We start from the raw sequence: 15,676 nt of genomic DNA, 5'->3' as shown, positions 1-15,676 counted from the left end.
AGTTCATCTAAGTAGTCAAGGCCATTACAGAAATTTAGAGGAAAATGAATGCTCAGTATAGCATGAACTAAGATTGAGATGCACTTACATGAACTAACAATTGAAATAACTCAAAATGAAGCGTGATATGAATTTAACAATTTTATAAAGCTTCTAGAAGGCTTAAAGGGTTAGTTCACCCAAAAATGAAAATTCTGTCAGTAATTACTCACCCTCATGTTGTTCCAACCGCGTAAGACCTTCGTTCATCTTCGGAACATAAATTAAGATATTTTTGATGAAATCTGAGAGCTGATCACTCCTCCATAGGCTGCTAGGTGACCGAAACTTGCTGGCCCAGAAAAGTTATTAAAGAGATCGTTAATATAGTCCAAGTGACTACAGTGGCTCAATCTTAAGTATATCAAGCGACGAAAATACTTTTTGTGCGCAAAAACAAACAAAAATAACGACTTTATTCCACTATTCATTTCCTTCTCTCTGGGCCTCTAGTTGGTTCACGTAGTGTTTTTGCGCAGCGCGTCTGTGTTACACGTCACCACGTAGGCTCACTATTGACCGACGCTGGTCATGTGTGTGATGCGTGTTGACGTGCAACACAGACGCGCAGCGCAAAAACACTACGAGGCCCAGAGAGAAGGAAATGAATAGTGGAATAAAGTCGTTATTTTTGTTTGTTTTTGCGCACAAAAAGTATTCTCGTCGCTTGATATACTTAAGATTAAGCCACTGTAGTCACTTGGACTATATTAACGATCTCTTTAATAACTTTACTGGGCCAGCAAGTTTCGGTCACCTAGCAGCCTATGGAGAAGTGATCCAGCACTCAGATTTCATCAAAAATATCTTAATTTATGTTCCGAAGATGAACGAAGGTCTTACGCGGTTGGAACAACATGAGGGTGAGTAATTACTGACAGAATTTTCATTTTTGGGTGAACTAACCCTTTAAGTGCAGAAATTATGTTTTTCACTTGTATCTCCATATATATATATATATATATATATATATATATATATATATATATATATATATATATATATATATATATATATATATATATCCAAGAGAAGCTATGTTCGGTTTAGTGTTTCGATTCAATTTTGTTTTGTGTTTGCTTTTACAAACTGTTGGATGAGTTGAACTTTTATTCTGTGGTGAAAATAAACAACCCCTAAAATTCCTGGTTAAGCACTGATCCAATTGGAAATGTAGCTACTCTTTGTCATCCTCTTGAACCACAATTATCTAGTTGTTTTTAAGTGCAACCAAAAGCAGCTGAGGCAAAAAGCATATAAAAGCATACCAAAAGCATATCTAGTGAAAAGATATGCGGGAAGCAAGCAGTGCTTGAAGTCAGGCTGGTACGCACCAGTATGCAGTACCGGCCCTTATATATTTGAATCTGTAGCGTCTTCAAGCACTGAAAGCAAGTAGTGAGAAATGTGATGTTTTTGTTAGTGCTACAAAAATTAATTATGCTTAGAATCTGTCAATATGTCTGCCTGTTGCTGATTGAGCAGAAATGCAGATAAATCACTCAATTAATAATGCCCTCATGTTACTCCAGACCACAATAAAGGGATTGTTCACCCAAAAATTCTGTCATCATTTATTCACCCTCAAGTTGTTCCAATCTTGTATTAATTTGTTTCTTCTGTTGAAAACAAAAGAAGATATTTTAAAGAATGTTGGTAACCAGAAAGTTGATGGTAGCCATTGACTTTCATAGTAGGAAAAAAAAACTATGGAAGTCATTGGGACCCATCAAGTCCTCTCTGTTCAAGACACATTTATTAGTTACACAAGCACAGTTTATCAGTGTTATTTGTGACAGCTGATATTCAACTAGAACTTTGAAGTTTATGAAAGACTTTGCTCAAAAGCGTACATATCTATAAGGACTGTTAATTGATTAAAGAATTAATTGGGGGGGGTGTTTTTAGTGGACTTTTTTGGCTTTGATTGTCTAATATTTTGCTTCTAAATAAAATTTGCTTCATGTTTGATTTTTAGTGTAGTGCAGTCGATTTTAATGCATTCAGTTTAATTGTTTTGTCTGAGTTTATCTATGCTTATGGTTTTGATGCTAATCAGGCTAAAGAAAGAGGGACTTTAGAGGAAGCCATTATTAATATCTTGTGGTTGTGCTGATAGTCAATGATATTGTGTATAGATAGACGATAGCCAGAGATATTGTCAAACGTATCAGCTATCAGCGATATAAAGCGGATTTGGCATTTCCAATTAATGTATTAAATTATTAATAATAATATTAAGCTACTGTTATTATTAAATTAATATTACAATTAATTTACCCCACCGTAATTTCATAGCGCATCACAGTAATATGATATAAAATAGTAAGTAAATCACACGAGTAGCCATGCGATATCGCTCTATATCAGCGCGGCTGTCGACAGTCACAGTCTACAGAATCTTCAGAATCTCTCTCTCACTTCAGAATTATGAGAGAGAAATCGACTAAGCAAGTGCATTATCTGCATTAATATTCTTCAGGTCAATCTTATATTCATAATCACAAAATCAGTTTGAATGTCCGCTGAGGAAAGCGATATCTTTGTCTTTGTCCTTTTAACAGTTAAGTTAAGTTCCCATGACAGCCTTAGTCAATGCATTTATAAGTGGTCTTATAGGTTGTTGTTTAAAGTAAAAACAGCATCCTTGTTTCAGTCCCTTTCAATAGAAAAGTCTTTGCTATTGACTCGCTCATAAAGACATTTTTTGACACTTATAATGGACTGCTTTCACTTTCTGTAGTGAATAATCAACTGGCGTCTGAAATCAGGTACTGAGAAGGTACTACATTTGAATTTGAATTTACTTTGCGACCGTTAAAAAAAGTATGCTCTGTATAGTATGCTATCAGTATGGGTGACATGAATGAAATTCGGATGTACTATATCTGCCATGTTGTTACTGTCACATAACCTACCAGCGTCAGTTGTGTCGCTTCACTGCCATTCATAAATCCTCTCCCGTGGCCTGAAGTGTCCATTGAATGCACACTTCAGAATCTTGGTGGAAGTAGTAGGTTGTCCGGGGACTTTTTTCGACTTCTGTTTTTCAATACTATGTATTCAGACATGCAGTACTACTCTTTTGGCGATTGTTTTTCGCATACTATATAGTAAGGAAGTATTTTAGACGCAGCGAGTGTTAGGGACTTCTTGACCGGCATAACTCTCACGCAAAGTTTGCAAATTGCTTGTGTGTTATCCACTGGCTCGCCTTCATCGCTTTCAAATGTAAAATATTTCCAATATTGCAGCGTAACATTTTTCTCCATCATTGCTCGCAAAACGATAGACAACGATTCGCATTTCATGCATGTCATTTCCTGTGATAATCAAAGTAAGTAAATAATTAAATAAATGACTAAATAAACAAGTAAATTAATGATAAAATAAATGAAAAGTAAAAAATGACCCCCAAGATAATATCATGTATCTGCAATCTCACATGCTGACGATTGGACGATTTGACTATGGGGGTATCGCCCAACACTAATTCGTCTCAATGTTTAACAGTCCTAAAAGTTGTAAAAAGCTTGCTAACCTTCCACAGATGCCTTCCATATTCAGAATTACCTATATCCCACTTTTTACAGTAAGGTTCTAGGTCGCTTCCTGTTTTTGTTTAAAAATAGCAGGACAGTGCTGCCTGCACCTGCTGCATCTCTCTGGGCTTTGCGAAAGCTTTAGCTGTCTGAGTCTGGGTGATATATTCCCCACTGCCCTTTAAATCTATCCAGTTCCCTCTATCTTCATACCCACCACACAGAGGAGAGTTAAGCTTCCCTCACAACAGCCCCGCTCCCCTCTGACTTTTTCCATAGAAAACAGAATGAGTAATGCACACATTCTCACTTTTGTGATACGTTATCTCCATCATATGAGTTTATGGGTGTCATGGCATATCTTAAGGTCTATTCAGATGGGGTTAAAATAAATGGGACTTTCAGTGGATTTGTGCTTTTTTTCTTTCGTTTTTTTCCCCAGCCCTTTGTGTTTGTGTGTGTGTGTTTGTGTGTGTGTCTGTGTGTGTGTCTGTGTCTGTGTGTGTGTATTTTAGACAATGTGCATAATGCACTGGTTTCCTAGGAAAGTTGTGTTATTGCCATATTACTGCAGAATTATTATTATTTTTCTTTTGGTGAATGTTTTGTAGCATGCTAGATCATTCTTAACTAAATCTTTAGGCATTAGGAAAAGGCAGGATGATTGACTAGTCATCTGACAACCAACTGGTCAATTAGTGACTATTTAAAGCAGGGGTGTCCTAACTCTGTCCTGGAGGACCACTCCTGCAGAGTTTAGCTCTAGCTTGCCTCAACACCCCTGCCAAGATTCTAGAATGCCTAGTAAGACCTTGATTAGTTGGTTCAGGTGTGTTTAATTGGGGTTGGAGCTGAACTCTGCAGGACAGTGGCCCTCCAGGCGCAGGATTGGACACCCCTGATTTAAAATACTTTTTGTTTTATTATAAATGTACTTTTATTAAAACAATACTTTATTAATAATAATTCTAACACAGTTTTTCAGCTGTGCTTTTAAAAATGATGAGTTCCGAGATACAGCCTCTCTTGCAATATATATTTCTGTTATTAATCTCGTGATAATTTCCATTTATATGAAACTATACACACGACTGGTTGATTTTGAACATGCATAAATTAGCACATCCCTATTGGGCATTAATACATTTCTTTTTGTCTGTAGAACATGAGCACATTTCCTGTTGAGAAGAATGTGTTTCCAGCCTCCAGCTCCTCCAAGGGCTTCCCTGTGCCCTTTGACCTCCCACCTCAGCGTTACTCAAACAAAGGTGAGACTGAACATTGTGTAATTCCCCAAAAGTAAATCAAATAAGATTCATTGTAGTTTTAACCTTCATTAACATGTCAGAAATGTTCTTTTGAACTCTAAAGAAACCACATCTACTTAAAGTTTCAAAGTTTAAAGGTTTGCTTAATGCGAAGTTCACTGAATCATCGCTTGACGAAAGGATAACCTTTACTTTGAAATCCAGAGTTGAAATGATTGCTCAGGAAACACTCTGTAGGTATTAATTGCACAACGCAAAACAGCAAATGAAAGGTTGCTGTCTGGGCAGGCCAGTATCCAAGCTAAATAAATAAATAATTTTGATACAAGTGTCTTAGTTTTCTCTTTCACTCAAATGCAAGCTCACTTACATTCTGCTTAATTACGGCAGTCCTTCGCATAATGAATAAGTGTGAATCTCGAGTGCACATCACTGTGTGTGATGACCGAGGTGTTTAAAGACAGCTACGCACAATGACGAAGTGCTTATTTTAATTTCTGACAGCTGTGAAGCACAAGGGGTTTGCATGACTCAATTAATCGACATTTCATTTGCTGCACAGTGCTGTCCTCTGAGCCATCAAATAGGATTGATGAGGAAACGTCATTTAGTGGCCACCAAGTTCTGTCATGTTCTCATTTATTAAAAAAATAGAAGATTAATTGATTGATTGTCCAAATACAAATTTGGATATAAACACATGGACAGCTGACTTCATTCATAACTTTTCAGCAGTGTCCAGGTGTGTGATGTGCTACCCATTAGAAGACTTTATGTATATTTTTATACATAATAAATAAATATATAAATAAATATATATATATATATATATATATATATATATATATATATATATATATATATATATATATATATATGTGTGTGTATGTATGTGTGTATATGTATGTATGTATGTACTGTGTGTGTGTGTGTGTGTATGTAAAGAAATAAATATTTTATTCAGCAAACATGCATTAAATTGTTCAAAAGGGACAGAGACATCATAATTATAATTTATGAAGATTAATATTTCAAATAAATCTTTTTCTCTCAACTTTTGAACTTTGTTCATCAAAAGAACCCTAAAAATGTTTTTATTTATTTATTTTACTGTTTTTAACACTGATAATAATAATAAATGTTTCTTGAGCTCCAAATCAGCATATTAGAATGATTTCTGAAGGAACATGTGACACTGAAGACTGGAGTAATGATGCTGAAAATAAAAAAAATACATTTTTAAATATATTATATTAGAAATCAGTTATTTAAAATTTTAATAATATTTCACAATTATTTACTGTATTTTTATCAAATAAATGCAGCCCTGATGAACATAAGAGACTTCTTTCAAGTTTTGAACAGTACAGGATATATTGTTTTTGAAGAAACTTTTGTTAATTGTCAGCTACCCGTATGCCAAAATGTATAAACGAACAGCCTGCCATTTAATGTGAATAAGCATTTTGGTCATGAGTCAATTATATGACACTTCAGTAAAACTGTGCATTGTTTTGAATGACAGCATAATTGCAGACGAACCCAAACTATAGCCTGCAGGACATGTTAATGACACTAAATGAACTCATTATAATCTGCTGTGTAATTAATAGTGTTTTGTGGCTGAGACTTCTGTGCAAGGACACTGATTCAGAGGCAGGAAGCTTGCTGGGAAATTTCACAATTTCTTAAATTAACGCAGCTTTGTGCTGCTGTCAAAAGAAAGAGATGTAATATTATCATTGGTGTGAAAATACAGTGAATCTGGTGTTGAAATTGTTTGATAACCGTAAAACAATTTTAAATAGAATCTAAATATTTAGGATAATTTTATTTTCAGCATAATTATTTATCAGGACTTATATTAAATCATTGACTGTGTAATGAAAAATATATTTCAGTCCAAATCCAGTTCTGGGGGAAGCACAATATGTCCTTTCATACTTATTTCCTCCTTTTTTTTTTCTTTTTTTTTTTTACCCAAGCTCTTAGGAAAAGGTGCAAGAAATGCCATTCCTTTGTTGGAAGTGCCATGATATTTAACCATGACTTGCGGGGCAAACGTAAAATTATAGATTCTGAATAATGTTATTAGGGACGGCAGTTTTACAGCGAAAAATAAACCACCTGATGTTGTCATGGCACCTGTTGTTGAAAGTAGAGCAGACCGAACATGTGATTCTCTTTTCTTTTTCTTTTTTCTTTTTTTGTATTAATTTTTTTCTCTCTCTATTTTGAGATTGCTTATATGATTATTTTATTTAGTTTATGTTTGTCAACTGACACACCACTGATTAGGTCAGGAACCACTAGTTCTTATGTCAGACTAGAATAAGAAAAAAATAATAAGACATAGAAAGAAAATCCACTGATAATCAGTGCCATATTCTTTAGTAAATGAAAATAAGAGTACTATGGGCCCTGCCCCTGACACGTCAGTTTGGCGACCTTTAATCATGGTGAGAAAATGGAGGCAGCAATCGATTGGTACTATTGAAACCAATGGTGTCATCAGTTTATGAACTGAGGCAGAAGCCCTCTGCGGTTTCCATGGCAGCATAGTTCTTTTGATAACTGAGGCTTCAGCCATAAAGTGGAATGAGTGGGCGTGGCCTGCAGATAAAGATAAAGCTGGGGTTTCTGCACTGCTTATGATGTGTCAGTGCGGTTGTGATGGTTTTTGTTAGCAGTAAATAGTGTGTTAGCACTTTAACTTTTCAGTTCATCTTTTTTAGGCTATTTTTAGAATATTAAACTACCATACTTATTTCTGCATGTATAGGATAAAAAAGCATTAAAATGATTTTTTTAAAAGACAGTGAAGACATTTATAATGTAACAAAAGATGAAATTGAAACTGGATGTTTTATCATGCACCCAAACATTTGTATAAAAAAAATTGGTAGCTAAACAACCCCTGCTTACACCAGCCTGGTCTTAGAAGGTTTGTCTGGCTAAGGAGGTGTATTGCTGGTTTAGCTTGACAGGCAGCTGGTCTGGTCTCCCAGCTTAACCAACTGAAATCTGCACAGGACCTCTTTGAAACCAACTAACAGACCAGCCTGACCAGGCTGGGAGACCAGCTAAGAGCAGCAAACTACTGGTTTAAGCGGTTTTGTTCAGCAGGGATCTGTCAAAATTTTGTTAAAGGTAGGGAAAGCAATTTTCGGAGAGGCTAGCAATAGCGAGAGGCTAGCTTTGAAAGCATAAGAACCCACCCTCCCTTCAGAGTGTCTCCAAAGCCACGCCTCCTTCAAAACACATGAACGCGCAAAGCAGGGAGCAAATAAAAGCGTCACGAGAGTTAGGCTTTAAACTACCTCATGCCTCAAAGCACATAACATTACAATAATAATAAACATAATCAACCTAAAGATCACTGACCTGTATCACCTGACTTCTGCTGATTCATTTCAGCGTTGATAGTGTTTCCATTGAAACTCATAAATTCGAGTCACGAACCGCTCAGAGTATAACATCACTGGTTTCCATCTCTTCCAAATTACAATAGTTATGATGTGAAGCCTTGAACGCAGCATAAGCTTGTTGTTTTGGTTAAGGAGGAACTATGGCTGCTGTTTCGGTTGTGGTGATCGGTGCGCTGTAAACACACCCTGTTCAGACATCACAGGTCATCAGCACGTTTCAGTTAGACAGAGTCACACTGTAAAAAGTGATCAGTTGACTTAACTTAAAAAAGGTGAGGAAATCCATTGCCTTAAAATTATGCATAATTGAAACAATTAAGTTATGTGGAATTAAGTTCACATAACTTAAATTTTTTTCAATTACATGACGTTTATTTACTTTATTTTAAGGCGATGGGTTTCCTCACTTTTTTTAAGTTAAGTCAACTGATCACTTTTTACAGTGTGACTCTGTCTAACTGAAACGTGCTGATGACCTGTGATGTCTGAACAGGGTGTGTGAAGGTATGACAGTACATACATTGGCAGGCAAGTAGGACGTTGTGTTTGGATCGAATTCAATGATTGGACATTTTATGGTCCTACGCCTTCCACAGATAATATATATATATATAAATACATTTAGACCACTTAACTTAGTGATTGCTATCAGGATGTAAAGAGACTTTAAACCTGCATAGCAAAAAAAAATTCTGGAACAAATCACCTACCCTACCTTTAATTGTATTCCTGTCTGAATGAACTTTTTCATCTCTTAGAAAATAAATTAAGCGCATTTTAGTGTTCTGAAATGGGTGCAGGTGGATGATTGAACTGTACCCATGGGTGTCCAGTCTTCCTTTCGAAGGGTCACGACCAGGACAAACAGCACTCAGATCAAAGTTACTTCCACCAAGGCCATTCGCAGCAACTCGCCTCTGCTCTTAATAGAGGCACTGTACAGCAGACTACATAATACCCAGAAGGCCATTTAAGACCTATAATTACAGCTTTTAGGAAACAGACAGATAACCCTTGGCTTTACAAAGCAAATGTGCAATTGCAAACTTCCCTGCATGCACCATGGCAACAGCTCTTCCATACCTGACGTTCTTCAGACAAATGGAAATACATGAACATTTTTAACCGAGGTAAAGAGATTTTCTTTTATACTTGATTCTGTTTTTGCTGAGAAATGATCTTGTCTCAAGTGTTATTTCTGTTCTTCTGCACTTTCCAGGTCACCAGCATGGGCTTGAATTAATAGACATTTGTAATTAATCGTTTTGAATGCAAAATCCAAACTAATCCAATTTAAAAAACAAATTTGAACATTTATATATATATATGTATATATATATATATATATATATATATATATATGCTGATTTAAATAAAAAAAATCTTTGTATTGCATTAATCTTTATTTTATTATACATTACAGTAATGAGGATTTGGGAGGAAAACATGCTTAATTGTCATGAAATCTGAAAAATATGCTTTTTCATTATGCAAAGTGTGACTTCTATTTGTTTTAGAGGTTTGTTTTAGTTTTTTGAGTGAAATGCGTCATTTTAAATGATGGTCTAATTTCGTAATTATAAGTGCTAATTATAAGTAGTTCCTATCTAAAATATTTTGCATGACTTCTCTTATAGGTTGCAGGTGATATGTTTCTTTAATAAGAGCATCCGTCATGCTCACTCTCACATTTCATCTCAGCCCCTGCCGTCAACACCTGTGATATTAATACAGACTGAACCCCCTGACAGACCTAAACTTACACCTCTAAGAATACCTCTATATTTAAAGACAAACTTGATACATTTTCTGTTTCTGCTCCTTCGGCACAGAGATGAGAAAAAAATTGGTTTCATTTTCCTGCTAATCATCACAGAACTCCTCATCTCCATCTGCTTTTAAAACAGGCTCATTCTCAGCTCACAACTGAAGAGCAAAGTACATGTGAAGCCATTGTGAAGCAGAATGGACCGCTGCACAGTCGCTACTCGAGTCTAGTTCTTTAATTCAGTGTGGAGAGTTGAGTGCTGCTTCAGATACTCTTATGTTCATTATAGAAATAGTTCGCCCAAAAATGAAAATCCACTTACCCTCATGTTTTAGATTGAATTTGGGAGAAATTTAGAGCAGAATGTGCAAGCTGCAAATTTGCATATTGTGAATGGTGACCAGAGCTGTAAAGTACGTTTAGTTTATACTGGGTAATTTAAATTTTTATATTTCTTCCAAAAATATGAGGTAGCTCTTTATTAACACTTTTTTGTTAAAATGTTAAATCTGTCTAAGGTCAGAAATGTTCAGAAGCTTGTCGTCTTTAATTTCACTGATGATCATTTCAGTAAATTGCATTGCTTTTTTATGCACCTAATTTTGCGGAAAAGACAAATCGTAGATGGTTATGATTAGTTTTGCCTCACTTCCTATTCATGTATATTGGTGCCATTCCAGGCAACAATTAAGCCTTGATGTGAATGTTTGTGTAGCCCTACTGCTGTGTTCCTGCTGTTAGAAGAAAAAAACTGTCATTATTGAAAGTCCTTATTATTGAAATTAAATCATTTAGTGGTTTTTGCTAAGGCAATCATCACTACTACTATTGCTCATAATTGAAGTTAGGGGTTTGTTCAAATCCCTAACCTCAAGTGTTAAACTTTGATGCTGAACTTATCCTGCACCATTTTGTCCTGTTGACATGAATGATACCTCGACTTATCGAGGAGCGATATTTGTCTGTTTTATGCTCTTTAGAAAAACACACCTGCATGTAGCTACATTTCTGTAAAATTATATTACATTGTGCAGTGCATGTTTTGCAGTTGTGATTGGCACTAAAACCCTGTTCAGTTTTATCCGAAACAGATGAACGTGAATCTGGCAACAACTTCGCAACCACTACCCTATCATTGTGGTGGTGATATACTGTATATACAGTGAGGAAAATAAGTATTTGAACACCCTGCTATTTTGCAAGTTCTCCCACTTGGAAATCATGGAGGGGTCTGAAATTGTCATCGTAGGTGCATGTCCACTGTGAGAGACATAATCTAAAAAAAAAATCCAGAAATCACAATATATGATTTTTTAACTATTTATTTGTATGATACAGCTGCAAATAAGTATTTGAACACCTGTCTATCAGCTAGAATTCTGACCCTCAAAGACCTGTTAGTCTGCCTTTAAAATGTCCACCTCCACTCCATTTATTATCCTAAATTAGATGCACCTGTTTGAGGTCGTTAGCTGCATAAAGACACCTGTCCACCACATATAATCAGTAAGAATCCAACTACTAACATGGCCAAGACCAAAGAGCTGTCCAAAGACACTAGAGACAAAATTGTACACCTCCACAATGCTGGAAAGGGCTACGGGGAAATTGCCAAGCAGCTTGGTGAAAAAAGGTCCACTGTTGGAGCAATCATTAGAAAATGGAAGAAGCTAAACATGACTGTCAATCTCCCTCGGACTGGGGCTCCATGCAAGATCTCACCTCGTGGGGTCTCAATGATCCTAAGAAAGGTGAGAAATCAGCCCAGAACTACACGGGAGGAGCTGGTCAATGACCTGAAAAGAGCTGGGACCACCGTTTCCAAGGTTTTAGGTTTTATTTTATTTTTTAGATTATGTCTCTCACAGTGGACATGTACCTACGATGACAATTTCAGACCCCTCCATGATTTCTAAGTGGGAGAACTTGCAAAATAGCAGGGTGTTCAAATACTTATTTTCCTCACTGTATCTGAGGCTCATTTTTATATATATATATATATGTATGTATGTATGTATGTATGTATGTATGTATGTATATATATATATATATATATATATATATATATATATATATATATATATATATGAATAAATGTGTGATGTAGCATCCAACATTTCATATATTTTATATACTAGCTTTTAGAAGATTGACTATTGTATGCCCCTGCATTTCACCCAATTATCTGCGAGAACTCCTTTGAGATAAGTGACAGTTACATTTTATGTAAGTCATAAATGTCTTAATGTTCTCATATCATAGGTATTTTATCTAAGCTGTTTAACAATGAGCCTTTTTGACTCATTTGCCACATCATTTTGTTTCATGAGCTTTTTAGAGGTATTTTAACTGCTGTGTTGTTTTTGTGATTGAATCCAGTTGTCAGCTGGTTTCCATGGATACTGCTGCTCTACTGTCTTTTCTAGAAGTCTATATCCTATAATTCATTACTAAGTAAACCACACAGTGTGTGCATGATCCTTCATATAGTAGTTATGCCACAGTTAAGTATATGTCAAGGGAGATCACCCTTGAGGAAGAGGTCAGAACCAATCTTTGTTGGCCTAGAGCAAATATGTATTTCTGCATTGACTGACTCAAAGTATCATGAACTGCACTGCAGGTAATGTATGCTGTTGCATTTCAGTTTTGTTTTCTTCTCCTTGCAGATAAGCCTTGGATCTGGAATATTCCATACACTCAAGCCCCAGACACTCATGGAAATGTATGGGTACCTTCTTGAGGAGTTCAAGCAGCTGGGATCATCTGCAAAAGAGAATTATTATGGAAATCAGACCACCAGCATCTCGCTCTGCTCTGTGTCTGTTCAGTTCGCTCTTGTTTGGCCACCTAATGACACCCTTTAACCCTTGACAGCAATGGTAGGTACATATACAGTACACCATAATAGTGTGTACCCTTAATGCTGTGTTTTAGTCTTTTGTTGTTATAGACACTGTAGAGATGTTTAGTTATGCATTTATCATAAACATTTTGTAAAAATGCCAAATAAATTACATTTTACATCCAGAAAGCTTTGAACTATGTAATAAATTTTTCAGTTGCAGTGTCAGAAAGAGCTTGTGCTTTTCTTAAAAGCCAGTAATGTATGTATAAAATAGCAATCCAATAATGTTTTTATTCCGTGAAACAACCGTCAATTGCTTTGACCCAATCATATTTACACCTCAATTCAGGAACATGAAATTATATTGGGGGTTTTTATTATAAAAATAAGAAAAGCAATTTTTCAAATCCATTTTCAAACAGATTTGTTAGGTAGAGTTCAGATAAAAAGAGAACTACGGTAAATGAAATGGTGAAAACATCTCAAATTGTTTTTTTTTTAAGTTTGATTATGGACATGTCCTCTGAAATGAATTCTGGGTGAATCCGCCAAGGGCGGATAGATTTTTTTCATTCCCAGCTACAGTCAAGCAGGAATATGTTTAGGAGGACTGTGCTCCCCCGGCATCACAGATGAATTGAATGTGTTCAAAATACAGAACAATTGGTGCTGTTCCTTGCGTATCCTGAAATTGTCATGTTGCCTAGCAACATTGGAATTTAGCACTACATTGATACAGGAATTCCCTGTGGCCCCCCATCATTTTTTTTTCCCGTCCTATAATCAACAAATATTGTGATTCTGCATTATTTGAATGTTATCTTGGACCTTTGCCTCCAGCACATCTGTACAGAAAAGTTACAGCTAGTATGTCGCTTGTAGAGTTTCTATTGTACATTGTAATGACAATGAAATATTCAATTTTGGGTGGAACTGAATTATGTCCTGCACAGCCGTCTGTGACCTTTGTTGGAACCGTTTTAGACTTTGATCAGATTATTAGAGAGCTCTCCTCCATTCTAAAAAGGTCTTTTAGTACTGATCATTAGAATAATACCTAACATAGCAATCTGGCTGAGGAGGATCATTATGTTTATTATTCACAGAGTGATTACTGTTAACTATTCCAATTGCATCCCTGCTATTACTAATAATTGTCCCCATGTTGCTAAACGCATAGTTTAGATTTTCTATCTTCACTTTTCTTAGACATTTTTCCAGTTGTTTCACTGACTGTTCCAAAGGTGAATTTAGTGTAAATATGAATACAGTTCTCCTCAAGTTCACACATTTGTCTCTTACCTGGGTTAACCACAGATGAAGTTTATTAAATGAACTATGGACATATTCCAACATTTTACAAATCGGTCTACACTTTACAGGAGCATTTTACATTTTCGTGTAGCCTATTCATTTAGCATTTATTGTGTCTGGTTACTGATAAAGTTGCACATGCACAATCAGTCTACAGATGTCTTGTGTTTTGTGATACTTGCATGTGTGAGGATTGTATAGACATGAAGGCATCATGTGGCAAGCTGTTTTTACTTTTATTCTTTGAAACTAACTAGTGTCTAGATATATGTAGTGCTCCGACTAGTGTGTATTACACTCGCGCCTATTAGATTTTTACTAGAGACTATTCAAATTCTTATTTATTAGTCCAGATTTGCTACTGTAAAACTGTAATTTCTAACAGTAGAATGTCTAAATATACAGCATTTTTCTGTTTTTAGCCCATTTCATTCATAATTCAGTATCATACTGTAGAAGTGTACATTATGGGGTTGATTCACTCATTTCAAGTTTCTAGGTCAAGAAATACATTTTAACTTCTCTCCCAGTGTGTTTTATGTCCACTCTTCAGGGTTTAATGTGATCATTAAAAGACATTTGAGCAAATTTGTGGGTCATTTTAAGCTTTTGTGAGCATCTGTTCGCTTTTCAAGCATCAGTTTGCCTGTGACACAAGACAAAGGAATGGTGCTGCGTGAGAAGACAGAGAAGTAATTTTTCCCTGGAATAATAAAAAAAAAAAATGTGCCTGTGATAAGGATAAGTGGAAATTGGAGTGTGAGAAGACGTATAAACGAATGTTCGTCTGAGTATACGGTAAGCCAATCTTTTCTGGAGCTTAAGGCCCTGATATACTTAAGGTGAAATTGAAGAACGAACTGATGTGACGTCATTTCGAACAAAATCAGGCCCGACTTGACGTGACGCGACTTTACTAAAGTGCTGAATTGCAGAGCTTGTCCAAACATATCCACTTTGCTCTGATGATCAGATGCTTTTCTTATGCTTTATTTAAAAAATGCTTGCTGTTTTCTCTATTTTGTTGTGTTTTTACATATTCATCTAAACTCCGCTCTCAACAAGAGTGGGTGTTGACGGATGTTCGATAACAATATATCGTCCCCTTGGAATTATAAGGTTCTATCTGACATTTTTGTCAAAATTTAGTTATTCACATATTCTTATTCTGTGACCACTTCTTTACATTATGTGATGTTGTTTTTTAAGTTGTGTACATTTTGGAACTTTTTATTTAGAAAATAAAAAGGTTCTTTCTACACAGTCGAATGGAATGCAAAAACTTTAAAGCTCAATATCTCAAAACTGCTCAGAACGCAGATAGAACCTTATAATTCCAAGGGGACGATATCGCTGCTCACGTATTTCGAAGAACCCCTAAACGAAGAACGGAAAAGAACTTTGCCGTGAGTATATCGGGGCCTTTACACACAGGAACATTGATGTTTCACATTATAGGCAAAAGTTAA

The 15,676-nt window shown here is 35.8% G+C and overlaps 1 protein-coding gene across 1 annotated transcript in view; it reads left to right on the top strand.

The window, feature by feature from the left end:
• The window catches only part of tdp1 (tyrosyl-DNA phosphodiesterase 1), a 31,766-nt gene extending 18,687 nt beyond the window's left edge, over positions 1-13,079 (top strand). Inside the window, exons 15-16 of the mRNA XM_084097009.1 lie at positions 4,744-4,849; positions 12,715-13,079. Of these exons, the coding sequence (XP_083953135.1) occupies positions 4,744-4,849; positions 12,715-12,788 (180 nt within the window). The 3' untranslated portion in view covers positions 12,789-13,079. The remainder of the gene's footprint in view (positions 1-4,743; positions 4,850-12,714) is intronic.
• Positions 13,080-15,676: the final 2,597 nt, after the last annotated feature.

Source organism: Abramis brama (genome assembly GCF_963993115.1).
Source record: "Abramis brama genome assembly, chromosome: 21".
Taxonomy (NCBI): domain Eukaryota; kingdom Metazoa; phylum Chordata; class Actinopteri; order Cypriniformes; family Leuciscidae; genus Abramis; species Abramis brama.
The sequence above is the reverse complement of the archived record's forward strand: the minus strand, read 5'-3'. Positions and strand labels throughout refer to the sequence as shown.